Below are 24,793 nucleotides of genomic sequence, written 5' to 3'. Positions count from 1 at the left end.
ACATCTGGCGGGTAAAGAAGTAGATACAGAAAAAGTGCATTTGATGCACAATTTATTGCAATTAAATTTATTGTGTCAGATCAGCTCTATTTTGCATACATTTATTATTTACGCAAATCGCAAATAATTTTTTATTTACTTTATAGTTTAAATTACGCAATATTATCAATTTGTAAAATGCGTATTAACTATGTTTATTAACTGTGATTTTAAAATAATGCCTAATTTAATCAATTATCGATTAATTTTAATAGATTATAATTTATAAAATTAACAAGGTTCATTTTCAAATAATTTAATTTGCAGCTTAATTAGAAAATATTGCATTTCTTATATTCTTGCTATAATTATGAAGAATTATATCCTTATTTAATTTATTTTTTATATATTTTATACAATTTACATGAAACTGATAAAGTTGTCAGAAATTTTTATTACAATTATAATTATTTTTTTTCAGTTGGGAAAGTAATGGTTTCAATTGCTGTTTAATTAGCCTCAAATCTTCGCTTGGTGATAAGCCCTAATAATCTACAAATTTGTTATTAGAATTACTGTAAATAATAACTACAAAAAATAACCAAAAATACTGAAGTAATAATACAATAATTATCTTTGTTTCAGTTAAAAACAAGAGAACGTAAAACAATTTATAGCCTCGTGGCGATGGAAAAACAAACCTTGAGAGGTATTTCCTTTCTCTTGATTCTTTTTTAAGTATCCTTTCGTTTAGGGTTTTACTGAACACTTCAGGTTCGACACGTCGAAAGAATAGTCCTTCTAACGCATTAATTAGCGTGCACAGCACGTTACAACGCTTTCCATTGGAGACGGCATCGCATCCGGTAGAAGTTCGGTCAAAAACAATCTACGTGGATCGCATATGACTTCGCTGCAAATTTATCAAAATTTATATCGTTAATTTGATTCACTCTCGACATCCATTGACCTCGATAAATGAATCTCAACTCTTTCTATGCTTATTACCAGAAATATACTTTATTACCAGGCCAATAGAACGCATGCTATTTTTATTTAATTGGTGTAAGAAAGATTAAAGTATAATTTAAAGCTTAAAATAACTAACATATACTTTTTAGAGCATATTTAAAATTAAGAATAATTAATTAGATAAAAATATAGTACAACGTTTTTAAAGATGAATTTTATAAAATTCTCAGTGATGTCATATCTTTTAAATACTTTCAACTATTTTTTCAAATCTTCAATAGTATTAGAAATTTTCTAGATATTTTTAAAGATTTTTCCCATGTATTTTTATGTGTTTAGTTGTCATTTGAGATTTATTAAATGGTTGTTGTTAAAATTAGGAGTGAAGACACGATGATTTCTTAATCCTCCCGATGGTTGAAATTTGCGTTGGTGTCTGGACGTTCGGCTGGCTGGATGTGACACAGCCGAATTTTGAAAAACATCAGCTATGCCGACATCTTGCCTTCGAGGCGCCCAGTTAATATTGTGGATACATTCTTCTCGTTGAATACAAAGATTTAAACAGAACACTCAGTCACAGAACACTATAATATCTAAGGAATTTGATTGTGAGTGACCTCTTTCTTTTTTCCATAATTACTTTAAAATTTCAATATTCTAATAAAAAATTAATAAAGATTAAATTATATATTATCAAATATATAATAAAAGATTAGAAAATATGAAAATCTTAATCCTGTGTGTATGTGTGTGCGTGTGTATAGATTACTAAACGCTGCATGCTTTTATGAACAAGATTTAAGAAAGAAAACCTACTGATTATTACGAATGCTGTACTTTGATATTTTGTACGCCTCTACATATTATGTTTCAACTTTAAATTAACGATCTACTAAATATTTGCTAAAAATAATCTTAAATGTAAAGTATATTTTCTCCAATTACTAATTATTTACTTATCATTTTATTAACTATAAACTATTAATTAATATAACTAAGAACAATCTACAAAATTAATAATTACAAACATAAAGTATATCTTCTTTCATCTTCTACAATAATATCCAGCAAACTCCAATTTTGCCCTAAAAAAATCTAAGATACTATTTAATTAATTAATTTAACTAGAAACAATCTCAAGCAAAAAGTATATCTTCTCCAATCTTCTAACACAATATCCACCAACTCACACTCTTCCTTATAGCATAGAATCGAAACCAAACAAAATCAGGCTAGAAATCATCAAAACTTACCAAAAATAGTCTTACCTTAACAAAATAACCAAGAAGACCAATTCCCAAACAAGGAAAATACAATATTCTCCATAATTGTGTTTTTTTTCTTCAGGTGTGATCTTGATTTTATCCCTCCTGGATAGTCCATGAAGAGGATGAGCAGTAGAAAGTACAGTCGACGCGTTATTCGAAAGAGACACCTGCACGAGGCTGGAGACTCGCCAAATAACTGATAGCGTGGGCGTCGCGACTTCGAAGACGACGTCGAACGACCAAAGTCGAGAGGGGGTGAAGCTTCCCCGTTCTTCTTGTTCCATTGGTCAGGAACCGATTGTGCGATTCGTGTCTTCCTCCTCTCCGTCTTCTGTTCTTACCGATCGTCCCTATCGCTGGTATTGACGAGTCACCACCTTCCGGTCGACAAGGCGTTAATGAAAATCTTTTCTAGGAGGCAAGCTGCGAATTGTTGCGCCGGTAGAGTCGTCATCAGTTGCTCTGATTTGGAGAGGAAGATTCATGATACCATGATGATGAAAACCTACGATGAGATTTAAGATTCACTTGTGACAGATAAACTATTAATGCACTCAAAGAAAGTAAGAAATTACAATTTCTACAAATTAGAATTAATACGAATTTTAGCGGGTGGTTTTATGATGACGAGACGCAATGTATATTCAATATTAATAAGATTTTTATTAATGGATTGCGGATATTTATGCATATTTATATTTTTATGAATACAATTAAACTGGAATTTATGTAGAGAATTTTTTCTTTCGTAAATATCGTAACGAGTGTTATACTCTTGGTATTTTGCATATTTCATATACATTCTACACATTTCTACACCTTTCGATTTCTCCTCCTTCTTTCTAATATAAATATATCAAAATTCGCACTCAGTTTTTAATAAGCAATCTAATATCACGATTTTTCAATTATTAAAATCTAAATTCCTCCACATCGAATTAAAATAACAATTCTATACTCTTCGCTTCACTTCGTCTTTGAAAAACCGCATTCCAAACAATAATGTCTCTTTAAACAAACATCCGACAAAAAATAACACAACTTACGAAATTACAAAGATTCGTTCGAACGGAAGAATAGCTACTGAAATTGAAGTTCCGCGTAACCAACCGGAAGTGTGCCCGAAAAGCGAGCGTAAGGTGCCCTTAAGAAGGATGAAAATGTCCTCAGAAGAACTATAAAAAGCGTTCCACGGGTTAGCAGGCTTGATCACGAGCGGAGTATCCCTCGGGCCTCTCCGTGACTTCCGGTTCTTGGTAGCGGGCGACGACGCGCGTGTGCCAGCGCGGTGACCGGATATGGCGAAGAACCGACTGACCAAATCGTTCGACGGAGAGCCGCCGCTTCGCGTATCGAGCTTTTCATGCGAATCACGCGTTCTCCTGTACCAAATACCAAGCTCGTATCGGTGACATCATACTCCGCGTTGTATACTTGTGCCAACGTGCACAGGTGAACGCGTGCTAGAGTATACAATTGGATGGAACGATGTCGTCGTTTTCAATCGCGAATCTCAGTCCTTTCCTTACCGTTGCTTGACTTTAATCGTTTAACTTGTTAACTAGACGATGACTGAAAAATCATAATTAGAGTTGACTAATTTTGATAATCATGGAATTAATAGTTAACAAAAAGTGTCAATTTTAATTTAATGTAGATATGATATAACGTCGAGTGCAATTTCAAAAGAGTATTGATAATCAATATTTGAGATTTTTATGCTGTTCTTTTATTTCTTCATACTATATATTATTACATAGTATGTAGATTAGTTACATGTTCTATTTTTTGTCTTATTTTGTTATTCTCTTCTGATTGTTCAAATTCCATCAGAAACCACCCTAGTTGAATTAATCCCTTATGGATTCAATTTCAATTGGAAAAAACATTAATCCAAAATTGCGAAAACATAAGCAAACTCTTATTATAAAGAAACCAATAACACCTAACATTAATGAATCGCTAAAAGCTTTCATTAACGACATTCATGAATTCTAAAATGGAAATTCCGACAGAGGAAAACGGAAAGTCAAAAATTACGAAAACAAAAGAAGGAAGGAAAAATGCGAAAGATGAGTAGACAGAAGGAGGAAAGTTTACGAAGAAAGTCATCGTAGGGTTCGGTGATTCGTGGCCCATCGAGGTTTCTCTTCTGTTCTTCCTTCGTCACGGTATTTACGTGACGAAGGTGGCAGTAGAGAAGGGAGAAAAAACCAAGAGAAGAATAATTAATCAGTAAGCGAATCACGTACGCGGGGATGCATATATAAGACCATAGAACGTCGTGTACTTACACGAAGGAGCAAAAGGAACGCACGTATGCACGAGCCTGCGTATATACCTTCCATCCGGTTCTGGATAATTCGGATGCCTAATTTTGTCCTCTTAGAAAAGTCGACTGGCGGAAATATAAACTACCGTGAACGAACAAGGAAACGATTTATGATTATGTTCCATTATCCTATATTTTAAGTGTTGGACCATCTTTTGTGCTACTTTATCTCAATGTAAAAAAATAAAAAAAGGAACGCATTGGTTTGGGTTGTTTAACTTTTTACATTTTTATGTACGTATATTTTTACAGTTAAACATTTTATGATTGTTATAGAATAAGTGAACGACGACGCTTGTTTATGAATATTGGAGATTTGAGACGCTGGAGATTGATGGTAAAAAATATGAGAAATTTCTAGAGATACGCTACTAACCGATCATGTGATCGACAAAATCTCGAGAAACACCCTCGTGACTAGATAAAGAAAGAAGCGAAAGGCATAACGAAGAAGGAATCTCGAAGGAAGTAGGCCGTGCAAATGAGGAAGTCTGTCGACCTGCTCTGAAACTAAAAAATCCAACAGTCGCTTGCTAATTGAAGAACAAACAGGCACAGTTCAATCGGAGGTTCTGCAGGAAAAATCGTGACGAAATTTATTTTGACGACTCCATTATGGTACGAAATTTTTACATTTTTAACTTTGTAAACCACGGAAACATCAAAGAGTTATGGTTCAACATTTGAACTTTCTTAATCTTCCTTTTCCTTTCGATAAAGGAACGGGTGAATATTCCGGTCCAACTTGTATTTGTTTGTTACACATAATCAAATGCTTCTTTTCCAACAATTTTACAAATATTCGTATAAATGTACAACGAATGCACGTAGAATATTTAGTATGATTTATATCACGCATACCGATCATTAACGATAACAATTAACCCCAGTTAAGAGGGAGACGATAACGAGTTTCACCTGACAACTTCTCTACCTAACTGTTTTACAAGCAACTCATAATCAACGATACTTTAATTTGCAAGCTCTCGATACAATTATCAGCGGCATCCTTAAGTTCATCAAAACTGTCTTACTATCACACAGCTACTAATATTGCGCTCAAAATAACCAAACCACAATTTACCATATAAATACTATTCCAGTCGTTGAATGTCTCCATCTGTTACATAATTTGAGCGTTCAATTGCAACATTTTTGTCTCTAAATGCGCAAGAAGTGACTAATGGACTAAAGACCTTACATTCTTATGAAGATTATGGAGGAAGTGGTACCTAAATAGAGATCTGTTTTACGCTGTGAATATTATAACGAGCATCTTTATGCAACATTTTTGCACATTCAATTTCACATAAACGAATAGAAATCCGCAGTCTAATGTCCAGAGAGGTACGATAAAAAAAGTAAAGAACTAATCTCAAACTTTACCTACCCTTTTATGAATAATTACACGAGTTCTACTTTCTTTACACTTTCAAAATAAATAAACCAAAAGCCAGGATTTACTAATCGAGCAACTAAAATCGATGAAAAGGAAATAAGCAACTCGGACCTTACCTCCATTTCTACAAATAATTCCAAAAGTTCCATTCTTCCAATAAAGGTTGCTCCCAGCTATGCTCTTCGCGGAAAAAGGTCCCTTTAAAATACCGATTTCACCTTGCTCCTTGGTCAATTGGAAGATCCGTTAAACGTCTCACACTTTGGATAGATCTCGTTCGTAATTCGCGATACCCGCGAGATCGGTTGGCACATTCCGTGGAATCAATGGGAAAACGAGCAGAACCGACAATTACCATTAAAATAACCACGAGCGCAACGCAACGAACGAAGGAAAAAAGCATTGTTTCGACCAGCTACGAGCACCGACGAGACTTTTTATCTGAACAATATATCGCGCTCTTTTGCTTATCGCAAAACCGTGACTGATAACTCTTCTCTTTTTCCTTCGTTCTTTTCCTTTACCTTTTTTCTTTTTTTCTTTCTTTTGAACCGCATTTTATCGCCGAGTGTAACAGGTAGCTCGTAACACGTTGCGACGAATCAACGAACCTCGTCGCGATTATCGAGCCGTTTTCACGGTTCGTGGCTCGCGAGTCGAACACCACGACCCGTTTGCAGATCAGTGTCGCCTCGACCAGGAAATCGGTCTCGTCTTACAGGATGCCGGTGCGTCAATATTGACACGTTTCTTACGAAACCACCAGAGAAAGAGGAAAGAAGGAAGATAAAACGAGAGAAGGGAAGAATTGAGAATTTGGAGAAGTTTTTGGGAGGTGGCAGGATTTCAAGGTCGCTGGGTCTTTGCTAGAGTTCAGGGTCGTTTATGTCGTTGATTTTGATTTAATGTAGGGTAAGGTGATGTCGTATATAGGGTGTTAAAATTGCTTAGCCTTGGATTAGTTAGTTTTTTATGTTTGATTTTTTGGAAAGTTAGGAATTTGTAAAAGGGAAATTTGGGATGTTGGTTTGAACTTTATCGTAGATGGGAGTACAAGAGAATTGTTGAAATAGTTCTTTAATTGAACGTAAAAGATGATTTATACGTTAAGGATAAATATTTTTGGGTACAGATTAGAATTTGCACGTAGGTGCGGTTTTCCTTAGTGGAGAAGCGCGCTAAATTTCTTAGAATAAAGAAGGAAATTCAATCGCAAGTTTGAAGATTAAAAAATACTAAAAATTGAAATGTTAAAAATTTGTAAATTTAAAAATTGATCCATCTAAACATGCAGATATTTGAAAATTTAAAAGTTCAATAATTTTGAGTGGAATTTGAAACATTGAGGAACTTTGAAATTAAATGTGTGTCAAACGCGTGATTCCATTCAGATAATGGAATTCACCTGGGTGGCATACGTAATCGTTGATCACGGAAACAGGAAATTGATACGATCGATCAATGGACAGTGGTAACGATAGGTACTTAACTCCATAATATTATGACCTAACAGTTACGAGAAATTTCCCGTTATCGTTGTAAATTTCCTTACTAATTATACAATTAGACAATTCGTGTTTTATCTGATAAATTCAATAAATATCACGAGTTTATTTCGATATTATTATAATTTAATAAATGTATCAGTAACATCTAGTTGTAACGGGGAGAAGGTAAAAAACATGAGAATCTAATTGTCAACACTTTTATTGTTTTCTTGTGTTAAACTTTAGTCGTTTATCGAGAAACGCTAAATAACAATAGTAACGCGTATATAAGATTATAAGGTGAACATTAAAAAGAAGTAGGAATATGTGAATATTTAAACGCATAAATCAGTGAAAAGGTATAAACAAAAAAGCTGGGAACAACAGAGACTAGTAAGAAATAATAGATAACAAACCAGTTGCGTTATTTCAACGACAACCAGATAAAACTAATTATCTAAATATTGCAAATACTTCGAATAATAAAAATCTCAGTAAACTGAATAAATTCTCGTAACAAAATTATATATACATATGTGCTTAATATTGTGCGATACTGTTAAGTAGAATCATTGACAATAATTTGTGCAATAAAAGTTACATAATTATATAAGATTACTTAAAGTAACGAAAATTATACGCTATATATACCTTTTTTAAATATTCAGTCAATCATAAGAAATATCACAAAGAATATAAAAAGAAATATGGGAATAAAATTTGGAACATTCCAATTGTCTGAGAAAATTTTTAATCAATGTATGTGTATTAAAATCGAATTTAAGATTGTCAAACGTTAGTTTGTAAAAAATTAAATCTTCTAATGTTTTTATAACAAGCTAAACGTACATGCACTTTAATGTTTCTCTTTTAAATTGGTGTAAAAGTACTATCATTATATTGAAGTTTCTCGTATTAACTTCTATTAATACTTTGACCTTACTTCCGTCTATGCGCGGTTGGCTACTAATATTGGCATAATTTTCTTAGAATTAAACTTGAACATGTGTAATTCAATAAATATTTCTTAATTAAATATACGTTTTAATCTTTTGAACTGTTTACTGCTTGATATCCTACGTGAATTGAATTAATTTATATGTCTTGTAGCAACTATTGCATACATTTGTTAATGATACAAAAACAAATTATTATACATTAATAATAAAACATAATAACAATTAAAATAAATTCAACTTCTTTTCAACACCAAATGTAAAGGAACACGAACGAAATGATAAAAAGAATTGTCTCTCCTCCAAAACTGCAACTTAACTACAACCCATTAATAAATCACATAGTTAAATCCTAACAAATATACCTAATTTTCCATCGAGTAAGTTCGATATACTTCTCATTACAAACATTTATAATAACACAAATGTCTCAACAAGACGTCAAAAAAATTAATATATAAAGACATATGTAATAACTATAAAATTCGATGGTGGGAAAGTCAAAATGTTATAGATTAAATGTACATTAAATAAAATCTAAAAGTATCTTAGTACGGTGTATATATAATAAAGCAGATTATTGCATTTGTGCTTCTAAACTGTTCACACAGGATCGTAAAATGCATGTGGTCATGTGGTTTTGATCAACAATATTTTTAACCCGAAGATCGCAATAAAAAGATAATCTTCATATGGCGATAGCTTCGCGATATTTCTATCTCTTTCGGTCCACTATCTGTTTTTACAGATTAAGGTTGTTATTTTTCTAGCATTTAAAAATTAAATATAGCTGTGATTCTAAGGCAAATGGTTGATATGCTATTATAATATCCTACGAATACTACAATTAAGGAAATCGAAATGTTTCAAATCCTCGTATCATTCTACCTTATCTTAGATCTACTTCGAAAATTCCTTTTGACGATCTGATAATGTACTAGTAAAAAATTTATATAAATAGAATGAAAAAAGTTCTATTCTTCAACATTCTTTTTCGTTTGCTTTTTCTCCCTAAATATTGATCGATGTATTTTCTTATATTGCAACTGCAAGAAATTAGCATGTATAATGTAGGATTACTCTATTCCTTAAGCTTATAATTTGCATTGTTAGGTATTATATATCTTTTAAACGTATCTAAAACTATACAACGTAGTACACTGCCGTTTCCGCTAGGCTGTTTTTAGCTGTTTTCACAAAATTGCATTCGATAGAGATGTGCAGTAGAACAATCAGTCCTACGTGATATTAAAATTGCCAAGAAGTATACGTAGCTGTCCATGGAGTGACGACCGTCCAAGATGGAAATTGTGCCAAGAATCGTTTAAATCTTAAAGATGTTTGGTGTTCACCATGTAAAAAGTGGCCACCTAATGCTATTGATAAACATGGAGTTTTTGGCATACTGTTTACCTATATAAAAAATACATGTAAATTGTAAACGTCGTTAGTAAAGTAGATATCATAAGTATGTTCTACATACTATGTTCTCTACATTTTATGTTCTACATACATTCAATTCAAGAGAAAATGTGAAAGGAACACAATCGGACGCACAAGAATAATAGATAAAGTATGTTTCTCTATCATTCCATTTAGGTCCTTCTAACGGCTTCCCTTCCAAAATAGACCATTTTCCTAAATGAACACCTTTATATGGAGATAAAATTATACTTATATGATCAGGACCTGAAAATAGATTTCGAATTAAATGTTTAATTATTATTTAATAATTTATATAATTACAAAGAAATTACCTGTGACATTGAATGTAAAACTGACAATATTCTGTTTTATCGACTTTGAAATGAGTTCAAGTTTTGTTGGTACATTAATCAATGGTGCAGGACCTGGAATCCAGCTTGTTTTCCTGTAAAAATTTTTATATTAAATATGTATTTAATTAAATTTTTCAATGTGTTAAAAACCTTACAAATTTAATATTAAACAAGTACCATAAAAATGTCGTAACAGGCATAAAATACGGTAGGCCACAATATAATTCTTTTTCACAATCTTTTATTGTTGATGTAACAGCGCCTATTTCAGGTACCATAGTTTCCACACTATGTGGACTATTCATGTCTAAATCTGCTATCCAATATCCTGTTCCAGTGTACCGCAAATTACCATTTACGTCGTAATATTGTCTTTGTGTGTGCTATAAATTGAATATTTATTTAATATTATACAATTACTTTCCAAGTAACAGAATTGCAAAAATTTCATTCAATACCGCAATCATAAATCGTTCTGGTGCCAATGATGACAAATCACCACTATAAGGAAAACCAAGTGGAGTCAAAATTAATACACCTATAGTTATTAAAAATATTCCCACTAACACACTCAGGATTCTCTCTGCATTTTTTATTAAAAGTACAAATGGCAACTAAACACAAAATATTAGTGATTAAATTATATCCTTACAGACCTTTCCTAACACTTTTGTTTTAATGATAATTTCAATAATTTACCGTGAAACTGAGTAATAAGGAAAAGAGAATGCATAACATATTAGCCATAACAACTTCTGAATTTATACTGCTACCAGATCGTCCCATTATGGGTATAAAAAGATAAAGAGCTCCAATTACTAAGTAGAACGATTGTATATAAGGTAGACACATTGTCATTAAATAATAAAACAGCCATTTCCAACCTACATGTAAAACCAATTAAATTAATATATTTAATTTCATCATATTATTGCTCCACAATATTAAGATTATACCTCTCCACTTGTTAAAGAAATTACATCGAAGTATATTTCCAAGAGTAGGGAATACAACCCAATGTAATGGTATAAAACCAGATCGTATCTCCAATATAACACAATAGAAGAGAACAGACATCCATATTATAGAATACGAATCACAGTATATTTGATATAAGATCCACGCAGATTTAACTTCCTATAAAATATCAAGTCAAAATATCAATTAACGATTTATACAGTAAAGCATTGTTGTATGTTACTATAAACTTGCCTTCTTTTGACGAGACCCAATAAATAAGAAAAACGTCATTGACACAAAGATAGTTGGGACCACATATAAGAAAAACAACCATGCTGGCCTTGCATACCAACTCATAACTTTCCCAAGTTTAGTAAGAATGAGGGCGATTAATGTACATGAAAGTATAGATACTAACCATGAAACGATTATTGCTCCGGTACATAATAATAAATGCTTTAAATATACTGATTTTTTTACATCTAAATAAAAATAAAAACATTTAATTATATTTTTTATTCTATAGTAATAAATTTAATTTAATATGATATAGATACCTCGCCGAGCATTTTGCATGTTTAGATATATTGAATATATACCGGCAACTATACTGATAATATTAATTGTACTTGACGCATACTGTGGCCATCTGACTACAAATGTACCTAAAAAGTCAAAGAACACAGGATTTCCTGTGTGATCTTGAGGTGGTACCTCGGATAAATAATTATCTAATACTATCCCTTGTAATAAAGCAAGTATATTATCTCCAGTCCTTTGTAAAGACCCCAATGGTATTTGATGAATATTATCAAACTTAGTATGGTACACATAGCCATTGGTTGCCCAAGCAAAATCAAGACCTAGGAATTTTTAAAAATGGTATTCTTTCTAAAAGCAAACGTATAATATTAAAATAGATAGTGTAGAATAAATACCAGAAACGTTCCCAAAGTCTCTGAATATTCGAAAATCAGTATCTCCAGGTACAATACCACTTTCAAATATTTCTTGAGCTAAGGATGATGCATAGGGATAAGGAACAGATTTAGCATATATCTACAAAAGAAATAAACATACATTATAATATCTATAATAATAAAAATGGGTTAACTCATTATTCAACAGTACCTGAAGCATCCAGGAGCTATCAGGTCCAGCCTGAAATAATAATTCACGACCACCTGCACCACAAGCTTCTAAATTTATAAAAGCTCTGACCTCCTTAGCCCAAGGGTGTTGCGTTATAAAGCCATGAGAAGCCTGTATAATTTAAGCAATTAGTACCTTTCAAAAAATAAAATAAATTTAATGTGTTATCAATATTAGACACAATTAATGTACCTGTAATAAGTTCTCTTCAGCACCATTAAACAAAAATATAACATTATGCTTAAACAACTTTGGACTATGAGAAATCACACGTAAAATTTCTAACATCACAGCACAACCAGCTCCATCGTCAGAACCACCTAAAATAGAAAGCTATATTAACATTTAATCATTAATAATCATTAAGTTAAATGTGCATGGGTGTTTCCATTAATTATTACCAGGACTTTCTGGGAAGGTATCAAAATGGCAATTTATTAATAAACTGCTCTTGGTAGGTCTATGAGGACCAATCTTAACAATGACATTTTGTACATTTCTATATACATTAGTCATTCCATCCAGAAATTTTAAAGGAAAAGCTCCACTATGCTTGGTTACATTGACTAGAATCTTATGGTTCTCATTGGCATCTTTGACTATATTATTGATAATGTTTGTTAAATATTTAATTGCTAATACTTCGTTCTCGTAACTTCCAACAATTCGTGGCCCAATATATGTGATATTTAAAAGATGATTATGTGCTCTTTCTGCTATAAATCTTCCTGGATATAGACCTTCTTTATCTGTCATTAATGGCTCAGGTAATTTCTTCTCAAACGTGATAATGATAATGGATACGAAAAGATAGAAGGTAAACAGAAAGAGTAAATGTTGAGTTTCATTTGGCAGTACTTCTTTCTTTTTTGAAGAAACCTTATCCTGGTATACCACATCACTAGTAGTTCTTTTAGAGACATGTTGACGCAATCTCACTCCGTCTCTCTGAAAGGTAGCATTATCAGTGCAAAGAAGAAAATGAAAAACATACTGATCAAAAGGAACAAAGATAATCTTACCATTGTCTGTGTTTAAGGCACTTTGAAAAATAATTAAACCTTTGAATTAAAATTTGATCAGAGACAAAAGGCTACGGTGTTCGACGACTTCGTTAGCTCCGTTCGACGCATTGACCAAATAACGAAGTGCTTCTAGCACAAATAAAATTTCTGATGTCTTTTAATATTTCGTATGAAACAAACAGAAAATATGCAGAATTTTATTAATGTTTCTTTTTATTACTTCAATCAAACGTGATAATCGTATTCTCGGTAACAATTTTAGATAACAATATTACTGTTATGATTTTACATGCAAAATTATTATAATAAATGCAGTACTAAAATGAGAATCATCCCTACCTATCGTTGTGCCTGTATTTCTGATTAAAACGTCGCAACTCGTCAGTTACTTCAGATCCGTTTTTTCATAATTCCACGTTGGTCTATCGTGGACCATTATTATCAGCCAATTTAATCTCCGTTAAAACATATTTTTTATATACGTTACAGCCACACGTATTCATGTGCCACTGCGATTAGATAGCCATATCATATTTTTTGTATAAAGATTTGTGTAAGTGCTCGTTAGGTAGGTTACTCGATACTTGCTAACACGAGTATCGGGCCTATATATATCTGAATATAGCATTGCGGAAAAGTTAGCGAAAACAGAGTATCTATCTATCATGATAAAATTCTAAATCTAGAAAGGACGTCCCAAAGAGCAATAAAACACTCAAATAAAGTAGCGGAGTATTACATTTTTATGAATGAAAGATGCTGTATCTCCATCGCGTGCACAACTTTTACTCTCCCTATTACTCAGTTATGTAAAAAGAAAATTGCAATGTTACATAATTATACAAAAACTTTCGAAACAAAAAACGTATGTATATATGTGTGCGTGCGTGTGTGTGTGTGTGTGTGAGAGAAATGCAAAAATCGTCTTACTAAGGCTAATATGCTCGGCTAATTTCCGATTGCAAATTAATACAGTACGTTTGTTGTTTTGGAAAGAATTGACTCTGCTGCTGCTACAACATTGTATATTTACAAGAGTCTCTTTGATTCCTAGATGATGCAGACTCTTCCATGAACTGCTGTCATGCTTTGTTCATTATTCTACGCTTTTGTACATACATATATGGAATACTTTCACGTAGCGTATATTTTTAAAATGCTTCGTAAAACATAAATACTCGGGCAGATATGTATATATATAAAAAAGAAGAAGGAATTAATGAAATTGGTTAACATAACCAGATTTTAAAAGCATTCATTGTTTTTCACTGAATATAAATATAGCTAAATCAGAAAAAGGCGAAAGATACGAATTTTGTCTACACAAGGAAGATAAAAACATAACATAGATTGCAATAATTTATTTAAATTTGATAATTTATAAAAATTGTTGGAGCTGTTATACATTTAAACTGAAAATTGTCACTATACATAAAATTCGTTTAAAAATTTAGTAGCTCTCGTTAAATACCGATTTTTGTTACTGCATTTTGCAACTTTAAATTGAATATCTGAAAATATTTTAATGAAATTTTTCAAAATGTTTCACTGAAACGTGTGAGAGTCTAAATCTGAAGTTGTATTTAATGTGTCACGTATTTAACCCAACCATTATAAAGGATTAAAATTCATTCAAAAGCCAGACATGATAAAAAAAAGTAGATACAAATGCAATCGTTTACTGCCATCTGTAGGAAGGAGTTTTAAAGAGGCCATGAAATTTGTTCGTTCGACGATAAGGTTCTAATGGTAGGGACCGATTCCATAACTAGCAGACGATCAAGTCTAGCAGACGACCAAGTCTAGCAGACGGCGCATAGCTAGCGTCATTCGCGGGCGCTTGTGACTTTGTTTCAAACTCGAGGATTGTTGAACGCCGACAGACACAGTTTTACGTGAACGAAAAGTTTATCCCTGAAGCGGCTGCAAAATCAATTGAAAATGGATCCCGAAGCATTCCTGGACATGGCCAATCAGGTCATTAAATTGAAAATGTTCCCGTACTTTGATATCGCACACAGCGTACTCTGTGCTTTACACGTCAGAGAAGATTTGGGATCCGGTAAGCCCAAGCCTACCCGACCAATTCTAAATTTAATCTGCTCAGAACCAGCTTATACCATTTCTAAGATTGTGTTTCGCTCCCAACCATTTTTCTTCATTATTCTTGTTTAACTCACTTCCCGCTTTATTTATTATATTATTTTTTACTTATTTTATTATTAATAAATTAGCTCTCCCTTAATCTCATTTAATAATACTTAAGCTAAGAGATTTTTTTTTTATTCATAACAATTGGATTATTTTATTCTAAGTGTTAAAGTCTTATTATCTTTCTATAAGATTAAAAATACAATTTTGTTACTAAACATATTTGATATTATTAATATTATAAAAATAGATAAGAACATTAATACAACTTCCTCTTTTAATAATATTGTCCAAAACAAATGTATGAAAAATGTTCAAAGAGAGAAAAAATTATTCTCACATGGTATGTGGCATAATTAGAATAATCCTATTTTGTGACATTCACTGAATTTACCTAGCTAATCTATTTCAGTATATACCCTTGTGGGCACGCCAAGTTTTTTCAAACCTTTGGCCTCAATTTTGATTTCCTATAATTTTTTGTGTTTCTTAAAGTTATGCAAATAACTTATTATAAATAAATATAGAAAATAAATAATTGTATTGTAAATATTTCCTAAGTATATGAAAGCTTATTGTGTAAGAATGTTCCCAGATATAGCAGTAAAACTTTTTGTATCAATGACTTTCTTATGCAATGAACCATGAAGCAGCAATCTTTGAACAATGACTCAAAGAATTTCTGTACCTTTTATATTCCTTGGTAGTAGTTATGGTATCTAAAATCATATGAAAAATAAATTTTATTGTGAAATGTATTTCTTAACTATTTTCGTATTGTTTTAAATAAACTTTTATGTAATTTAATTTTATACTCAGAGTGTTAAAAATATACCAAAAAACATTATTTTCATGTTTATGGTAGACTAGCATTATATCTGTGTGAATACATGTAATATAATATACTTGTAAGGATTCCAAGTGACCTACTTGAAAGAATGTGCCCCTTTGATATTTCATGGTGTATTAGAAAACAGGAAATTTATCACATCTTGGATGTGTCTTTCTAAATTAAATTAGATGTTTCTTTACATGTTAGTAATTAATAAATATTTAAAAATCTTTGAAAAATGTTGTACCTCTAATTTATCAGACTGTTTCAACTGTAACTTTCATTATTTTTCATAACTTCATATTATCATAATTCTATTGAATAGGTGCTCAAGCGTTTTCTCGGAAACACCCTCTTTCATGTTGGCTTTCAACAATGTTGGTAGTGTTTGCAAGTGGTATGCTATGCAATGGTCTTTTAGGAGAGCCGATTATTGCACCTTTGAAAAATACACCACAAGTGGTAGTAGCGACTATTGTTTGGTCAGTATCATTAAATTAAAAACTATAAATCTCTGTTAATAACTTAATGAATTTTTTAATGAATATTTTCCCATAGCTTCAAGCTAGATTCCAAGCTTCAGATCAATTGTGTCTTTGTTGCACTTGCACTTTGTACCAAAGTGTAAGTGCAAAGTACAAATACAAGAAAAACACAATTGTTTACAAAACCAATAATATGACATCTCCCATAACATTTAGTAAGGTATATTATTATTTAATTATTGCACAGGTATATGATATTTTATACACCATTTGATATTGGATATAAAATTGCCAAGTTTTTACCAGTAAAGATAGTATGTGCTACTATGAAGGAAATATATAGGTGAGTACATAATAATAAGCAGATATTTGTTTTTTACCTTATTCTGTTATGTTTATATTATTTTGCCATAACTTACAGGTGTAAAAAGGTATATGATGGAGTATCTCATGCAGGAAAACTTTACCCAAATGCATATCTTATCATGGTGTTAATTGGAACACTCAAAGGTAACTTTTAATATCTGAAAAATAAAAGTAAAAGTGTATTGAAATACAAAATTAATTTATTTAATTTATTTTAGGAAATGGTGCAGGTTTTACAAAACTTTTTGAACGCCTCATACGAGGAGTATGGACTCCAACTGCTATGGAATTTATGCAACCTAGCTTGTACATTTCTTCTTCTATTCTATTTTTTTATAGATTAAAACTGAAATGAGTAACACGTAGTATTTTACTTTTTAGCCCTACGAAAGCATCAATGGTTGCATCCATTATTTTCGTCCTTGATAAAAAGACTGATCTCATCTCGGCTCCTCATGCGTTAGTTTACTTTGGTATCGTTATTTTCTTCGTGTATTTCAAGGTAACAGGAATTTTGTACTTCTTCTTAAATGAAAGCTAATCTTTGCTAATCTTGTTTGTTACTAAGTGCTAATTGTTATTAATATTATTTCAGCTATCGTCCATTTTGCTTGGAATTCATGATCCATTCGTACCTTTCGAAAATCTATTCTCTGCGTTGTTCCTCGGAGGAATTTGCGATTGGTTAGCCAAATTGTTGGGACGAGGCCAAGCTAAAGATGAGAAAGCGGATGCCAAGAGAAAGGACTAAATGTTTGTAAACTTCATTTACATAATATTAGATAATATTACGTACATGTAATTTTACTGCTATGCAATTCAATTTTCGAGTTCGCGATGTATAATATTCATTTCCTCTTTTTTTTTTCGATAGGTACGCATAAAATTCTCCCAATACGAACGTTAATATATTAGCATTGATATGCTAAAAATCAATGCATGAAATCAATTTAAACTAGTCAGGCCATACTCGCATGTTAACGATGCGATGCATGATCATGGACAAATCATTAAATATTGGAAGTACAATAATTTATTAGTATACATATTTTAATAATGACAAGTGATATATTGGAGAGTATGGCTTCCACCATTATGAATACCAACAGTATTATCTCTGTTGACAACAACTTGCCAACATAATTGCCTCTCCATAATTAATTAGACAATTTTATATGAATAACATTACGTAACAAGTAAATTCGTTATGTTTTATAAAATATAAGAGAATTGTATCTAAAATCGATAAAATCTTTACGCGAAGGCTAAAGACGTATTTGTTGTTGATTTTTTAATAATCTATATATACAGGATTTCATACAATGTTTTAACGATTGAATTAGAAAAAAATTGTTGGTACGTCATTTTATAGAGTGAACTGCAATTTTTAAGTGCATATTGAGACATATTGTTAGTAATGTTCAATTCAAAATATCCTAATTTTGGTATATGTATTTTGTGTGAATGAATAATTATCAATCTGTCGTACAATATTTATCACGAAGAAATATACTCAGGTTATCGAATTTAAGCGTTAAGATAATGTTAATGCATATTAGAACAATAAGACTTCTGATAATAAAACGGATAACAAATGAAATCATCTATACATGACGTAAATATATCAACGAGGAAAATTATAACTCTTTTATACTATTTTATTATAATTAGATACTGACAATTGATACTTACCTACCATACACACATGTATCAAGCGTTTGCCTTGGATTCAACGATGTGAATATAATTTGCTACGGAAATTAAATAACATAATTTTCATATAATATTCCAATTGACAGAACGTTATACATTTTCATGTAATAAAATGAAGTTTGTTCTTCTATACCCTTCTGTCGACTTATCGTCTTTTCAACCTTTTTAATACGCAAGGATTTAGAGGCAACAATATTGCTTCCCAACCCAAGCCTTCTGAGCCCTTATTATGTATCTCCTATTGTAGAAAAACTTGAAAAATATACCATTGCTTGTCATAATTTATAACAAATAAGGGTTGACAAATTCTAGTCGATACCCCAATACGATTAACAAACGGCAATTGTTTAATAACGATTTTCCAAGGTGCAATACAGTGCGACATTTGAAGGAGAAATTGGGACAAAAATCAAAATTCGCTGGCTACGTTTGCAAACCATATTCGCCACGTTCGCAGATCAGGTACGCGCGTTCGCAGACTACGTTCGCAGCCCACGTTCGCAATCCACGTTCGCAGTCCACGTTCGCAGTCCACGTTCGCACATTTGTAGGCCACGTTTTCACGTTCCATAGTACAGTATTCGAATAAGCATTCAGGACAAAGATAAAAAAATACATATAATGTACAGTGTTCCTAAAACTTAATCGTTTATTAGGTGATCCGAGGTAAGTAAAAGTCTATTTATCAAATCTTTGTTAGTATTTTCCTTACTCCCTCCCTTAGTTAAAATATCTTGAATATTTATTTCTTCGTCTAGCCACACACGATAACGTTTAAATAAATAGTGCAGATGCCGGGAATGATCTTTCCATTTTTTCGTCTAGAAATAATTTATTTTCCCTTCCATTTCGTCAGATATTGTGCCAGCATTTAGAGATTTTGGGTAACATTAAAAATTTTCTTGAAATAAATGTAATCAGAAATCCATTTTTCAACCAAGTCAATATTATGAATGGATTTCACTTAAAAAATAAAAAACGTTCAATGTAGTAGTTTGTAACAGAAAAAGATCATATACAGCAATTTAGTGCAATTTTTTTTTAACAAATAACAATCAAAATTACAGAATAATTTGAATCATTGTTTTACATTGCTCTTTAAAGAAAGAAAAAAATTTTTAATTTGGAAATTAAAGTTATACATATCTTTGCTCAAATTCTCCATATTTAAGGTGTAACAAACATTATTTAAGAAGAATTATCAAAAAAGAATATATAATGAATGAGTGAGCTAATTTTCAAATGATTAGATTTTAATTTTTACAAACAATTTTTAATAATTACTTATTAATAATAATTATTACTTACATTTATATACTTACAGACTGATTATGTTATCGAATTATAAGATCAAAATCGAATAATAGTTATTTCAATTTTTGTATATCGCACTGTGCGCAGTTTAGGCATTTTTCCGAATTGACGCACATGATGGATTATGCATATGCAGTTAAAGCGATTAATCTATAGCGTTACTCAATCTGTTTTTAACAAGATATTTCTGTGTTGTCGCGTTAGCGCATACACACAACGTAAATACGTAAAAGCGTCCCGATTCGTCCTTGTATGTTCATGTCAACGCTAAATGAAACATCAGGCCTGCCATAAGTCCTTGGACTGTCAGGTGAACAACCACGAACTTGCCTGTCCTGAATATAACAAGATATTGACTTCGAGATTGGACCAAGGATTCTCGTTCTACTGAACGAATCGATTTCACATGATCCGATCTAACAACTATACGAGATTCTCTTAACAGTTAGTTTTTCTAATTCCATCTAATTTCATCGAAAAATTACCGAGTTCTTCTAAAAATCACACCTTTTTGTGTCTATATATGTATATAAAGAGTTGTCTAGAATTTAAGGGATTTCTCTTAATCTTTGATCTGCATCAAAATTATTGCTCATTTCTGAAGATAGCCAGATATACCAATGACTGCGTTTAAAACGATCTTCAATTGTGGTAACAACTGTTTCTATATGCTGATATAAAGAAGATATTTTTAAAGATACAATTTTAAAGAATGAAAAAATGATACAATAATAGATTTAAGAAATATAACAATATCTAAAAGAAAAAGTTAATATGAGATCAAAGTTATTTTAAGGTCATACTTATTTCCCAAATAAACTTCCATATCTTTTTATCACAGGATTTATTTATGTATTTTATATGTTATATTAATCCTAATGTTTAATTATTTGCTCCTAGCGTATGTATATTTTTGTAGTGGTCTCATGCATATCGGAATTTTCGAATTAGTAACATTTGAAAGTATATCATTTGTTACATCAGTCCAGTCATAAGATATTTTTCCTTTACAATTTATATCGCATATATCATAACTATCGATCATTTCATTTTCGCACTCTTTACGAAGAGTAGATTTTAAATTGGCTTCGTTTGTTATTTTACAAACAGTGGACGGAATGCAAGTCGGTCGACCGCATGTTTCTACACGTTTGCTTATACATTTCTTTTCAAAATGTACGTCCTTTTTCATAGTTAACGTTTCTTTATCCGACCTTACTACCGCCTGACTTTCATTGCACTTGATCACTCGAACCAGTATCGGATCTCGTTTCTGGGTACCCACGCTTATTCTTTCTGTTATATCTTCATACTTTGCGACACATACAGAGTCCTTGAACAATCGAGCATCACCTTGAACTTCTATGTCGCGATTGCACAGCTGCATCAACGATCCACTGATACCAACATCTTTACAATTCAAATGAGTACAAACTTCTTTGTCTATCATTGGATATTTTCTTTTCATTTTCTCTAATAGCAATATATTGTCTTCCATGGTTCCTTGTCTTTTATCCATTTTCGTGAATGTGGATTGCAATATTAATTCGAAAATATCTTCTTCAGTCATGGTTAATTTATCATTACACATGGTAAACGTGCCAATTTCCTTCAAACTTGGTCGTCTTCGAACTTCTGTCAAAGATGACTTTTTATCAACCTTTTCATGAAATTCTTTCACATCATCTCTGATAACACTTGGCTCTAGCATCATTATATATTCTTTGATTGCTGTCACCATTTTGTCCATGTCGATAAAACAATTTTCTTTTAGGCGATATTTATATTTGTCTGAAATTAAACCTCATTAAATTATGAAAATTGATACATAAATTTATAAGGATCTGTTTAATTGTATACCTTGCATTTTTTGTTCGTGTATAAATAATATTTTCTGCAAAAGTTGTTGTAAAACTGAGAGCATGGTGGGATCTCTACTGAGATGTAGTATATTCAATGGACACGTATCTGTTGTACACGAATCCTCAAATTCTTGTGCTATCAATTAAAACAATTTTGTAAAATTAGTGTTTTATATCCATAGTATTGCATTATATTTTGCTAAGCTGCAAAGCAGTACCAATTAAAATGCTTACGTCCTTTTCCCACAAAATGTTTCAATTCCGTATCTTGATGAGCACAACGTTTCATAGAATCATCAGACTTGGATCGAGCCAAAGGAAATTTTTCTTTAGAAACGCATTGTACGAAATTCGATTTGAATTCTTTGATCTTTTCCGCCGTCACGCAGCCGACGCTACGCACTTGATGCAAGGACATGGTAGTACCAAATTCTACCATCTTTTCAAAAGACATACGGTAGGCTAAATTTCCTCGTGATACACAGATGCTACTCTGTATTCCTTTCGAAGCTTGATCTACCACATTTATTGCTACTTCCTTCATCTCTATCGTATCAGTCTTATAATATTTATCTTGCTCTTTTCCTTTTTGGTCAATATCATCTGTAGTTTGAATTGATATACAAACTGTATTTTGCACTGCTTTGTCAAAAGAATCCATTGCGTTGATACCTATTTCACGTTTTTTCCTACCAATAGAAAATCGCGTTTCAATTGCAAGTGGTTCTGATTCTGTACCTTGTTCCTTCTTCGTATCTCGAGAAACATCTTTTGGTACGAATTCAATTGGTTTTGAATGTTTATCCAGATCTGGCAGAACTAGTTGGGTAGAAGCTTCTATGGTACCCAACTGTAATTTACCTGTTACTACAGGGTCGACCTGTAGCACTTGCGTTTGAACCGATATGGATGCTGGAATATTATTTTTTAAAATCCTTTTTGGATCTTCGCTTTGTTCTACTTCTGTATGAGCAGATTTTTTCGTAATTTGAATAGGTTTCACGGCGGAAGTAATTGATGCCCTTGCAGAGAGTCCTGTTATTAAAGTTACAACAGATGGATGTCTTGTTATCAAAGATGCAAAAGATGCATGTCTTGATAATGTCTGTAGAAATTCCAAATCCTCGGAGTTGTTCACATACTTTTTTAAATATTCTGATAGATCAGTAATTCCCATAGATCGGAAAGGTAAATCTGAATAAAATAGACAATAAATTTAAGTTGGTATCTGCACATATATCCAAATTTTAGGATTTCATCCAAATTTCAAACAGATATTTCTCTATAATAAAAATTGATTTTTTACATACTATCACGCGTGACGCTGTCACATCCGGCACACGGACTATATCCATCAGAAAGATTTTTATTGTATTCCGAACAAGAAATATAATTTCTTCTCTCGTTTTTGTTACAATTAAATTGCTCATGTTTCGCATCTTCCCAACCACACAGTGGACATTTTAAAAATGGTAATTCATAACTATTATCGTTTTCTTTTGTTAAAGGAAAATCACGGTTAAATCTGGTATCCATGGTAGTATTTGGAATAGCTGGAAGATATTCTTCTTAAAGTTAGAAAAAATTAAACTATTCGTACTCTGTCATATTTCTTTTCAAAGTTATTTTTCGAACAAATTTTTTACCTATCTCTTGAGATTCTACATCTCTGGAGGGTTTGTAGTACAAAAGTTCATCTATTTCTTGATCCCTCGAATCATTTTTCTTTGGTCTAAAGGATGGACAAGGAACATATTTTACTCTTTTCTCCCTTTTTTCTTTTGTTATCGTCTCCCCCGTTGAATTACGTTTCCCATCCAGACAAGATGGTTTTTCCTGCGATTTGCTCCTCTTTGAAATCATCCGACCGCCGGTGGCGTTATTACATGGGTGAATTTCCACATATTTTGCTTCTGGGCTCACTCTTTTTCTCTCCTGTGAAGTTTTTATGCTATCACTGCTCAAGGATCTAACAGCAGAAGTCATTTCTTGTTCATGAAGTTGACAGCTCTGCCTTTCTTCATCATCAATCACCTTCGCCAACATGCCTGCTATTACATTGTACCAGGAGAATGGTGATTTATATTGTTTCTGAGATTGTAGACTTTGGATCGTTCGTGTTTGTTCCAATTTATATCTGTGTCAATAAAAATCATTGTTTTCATAAATAGTTTTGTAATCATTGATGTTAAAAAGTAATCATCTCTAAAATCAATCAATAACATAGTTTGTTAAATATTTGTAAGATAAAAATTTGTTTAATGCTTTGTATAGAGAACATTTCGTATTAATTTTCAATGTTTGCTTCGATGTTTAAAAAATTAGACTAAACTTAATTTTTTTGCATTTAAGATGACATGAAGGTCATAATACTACAGTAAATGAAGAAGGCTGTATATTCTTCTCCATTCAATACTGTGAATTCCGATCATCAAACGCAAAATAATCATTTTAAAAAGAAATTACATTCGTTCATGATGTTTTTTATTTTCTCTCTTATCTCTTTCACAATATTCATTACCAAAAATTCCGATCGTACATTACTTTTCTCTTATGCTCTTGATCTGGTGCAAATAATCGGTTACGGTAAAGCCGGGTATGCAGAGATCGTTGATAATTCTTTGCAATGCCTTGTTCTTCTCATAGCAGTTATAGTAATGTCTGTGATAAGGGTTCCAAAGGCACGGATATTGCTTGTACGCTTTTAAAAAACTGATCACTAATCTCTCGTTCCATTTGGACGACATTTTATAATACGA

The 24,793-nt window shown here is 31.9% G+C and overlaps 3 protein-coding genes and 2 long non-coding RNA genes across 16 annotated transcripts; 2 read left to right on the top strand and 3 right to left on the bottom strand.

Annotated features, from left to right (window-relative positions):
- Window positions 1-27: 27 nt before the first annotated feature.
- LOC126874071 (uncharacterized) lies at window positions 28-9,589 on the top strand. 5 transcript variants are annotated; one of them, XR_007692649.1, is made up of 7 exons: window positions 28-278; window positions 461-556; window positions 625-688; window positions 1,332-1,562; window positions 2,302-2,581; window positions 2,638-2,785; window positions 4,831-5,183. It is a non-coding gene; the product is annotated as an uncharacterized LOC126874071 (long non-coding RNA). The 5 variants fall into 5 exon arrangements; XR_007692646.1 differs by having other exon boundaries at window positions 461-688; XR_007692647.1 differs by lacking the exon at window positions 28-278 and adding an exon at window positions 5,658-9,589 and having other exon boundaries at window positions 285-688; window positions 4,831-5,172.
- Window positions 7,643-13,896, bottom strand: LOC126874036 (endoplasmic reticulum metallopeptidase 1-like). 3 transcript variants are annotated; one of them, XM_050635611.1, is made up of 15 exons: window positions 13,651-13,896; window positions 13,309-13,465; window positions 12,688-13,234; window positions 12,479-12,606; window positions 12,266-12,397; window positions 12,073-12,193; window positions 11,692-11,997; window positions 11,383-11,616; window positions 11,131-11,307; window positions 10,874-11,058; window positions 10,633-10,788; window positions 10,352-10,557; window positions 10,154-10,266; window positions 9,910-10,085; window positions 7,643-9,809 (listed from the first exon to the last, which is right to left on the bottom strand). In XM_050635611.1, the coding sequence occupies exons 2-15, from the start codon at window positions 13,309-13,311 to the stop codon at window positions 9,645-9,647; spliced, it is 2,649 nt and encodes an 882-aa protein (XP_050491568.1). In that variant the 5' UTR covers window positions 13,312-13,465; window positions 13,651-13,896; the 3' UTR covers window positions 7,643-9,644. The 3 variants fall into 3 exon arrangements, with proteins under 3 accessions (XP_050491568.1, XP_050491566.1, XP_050491567.1); XM_050635609.1 differs by having other exon boundaries at window positions 13,309-13,440; XM_050635610.1 differs by having other exon boundaries at window positions 13,309-13,437.
- Window positions 13,897-15,061: 1,165 nt separating this feature from the next.
- LOC126874060 (trimeric intracellular cation channel type 1B.1) lies at window positions 15,062-18,990 on the top strand. Its single transcript, XM_050635679.1, has 8 exons — window positions 15,062-15,373; window positions 16,620-16,776; window positions 17,027-17,122; window positions 17,201-17,289; window positions 17,364-17,451; window positions 17,527-17,647; window positions 17,741-17,898; window positions 18,020-18,990. The coding sequence occupies exons 1-7, from the start codon at window positions 15,253-15,255 to the stop codon at window positions 17,894-17,896; spliced, it is 828 nt and encodes a 275-aa protein (XP_050491636.1). The 5' UTR covers window positions 15,062-15,252; the 3' UTR covers window positions 17,897-17,898; window positions 18,020-18,990.
- On the bottom strand, window positions 15,512-16,691 carry LOC126874074 (uncharacterized). Its single transcript, XR_007692653.1, has 2 exons — window positions 16,542-16,691; window positions 15,512-16,468 (listed from the first exon to the last, which is right to left on the bottom strand). It is a non-coding gene; the product is annotated as an uncharacterized LOC126874074 (long non-coding RNA).
- Window positions 18,991-19,182: 192 nt separating the features above from the next.
- LOC126874035 (uncharacterized) lies at window positions 19,183-24,715 on the bottom strand. Of its 6 annotated transcripts, none has more exons than XM_050635604.1 (7): window positions 23,681-24,273; window positions 23,345-23,599; window positions 22,269-23,228; window positions 22,033-22,170; window positions 20,181-21,963; window positions 19,571-19,821; window positions 19,183-19,492 (listed from the first exon to the last, which is right to left on the bottom strand). In XM_050635604.1, exons 1-5 carry the CDS (start codon window positions 24,078-24,080, stop codon window positions 21,059-21,061), a joined length of 2,658 nt encoding a protein of 885 aa, XP_050491561.1. In that variant the 5' UTR covers window positions 24,081-24,273; the 3' UTR covers window positions 19,183-19,492; window positions 19,571-19,821; window positions 20,181-21,058. The 6 variants fall into 6 exon arrangements, with proteins under 6 accessions (XP_050491561.1, XP_050491560.1, XP_050491559.1 ...); XM_050635603.1 differs by adding an exon at window positions 24,574-24,715 and having other exon boundaries at window positions 19,483-19,821; window positions 23,681-24,171; XM_050635602.1 differs by having other exon boundaries at window positions 19,483-19,821; window positions 20,167-21,963.
- Between the last annotated feature and the right edge of the window lie 78 nt (window positions 24,716-24,793).

Source organism: Bombus huntii, chromosome 15 (genome assembly GCF_024542735.1).
Source record: "Bombus huntii isolate Logan2020A chromosome 15, iyBomHunt1.1, whole genome shotgun sequence".
Taxonomy (NCBI): Eukaryota; Metazoa; Arthropoda; class Insecta; order Hymenoptera; family Apidae; genus Bombus; species Bombus huntii.
This window is presented reverse-complemented; position numbering and strand designations above follow the sequence as displayed.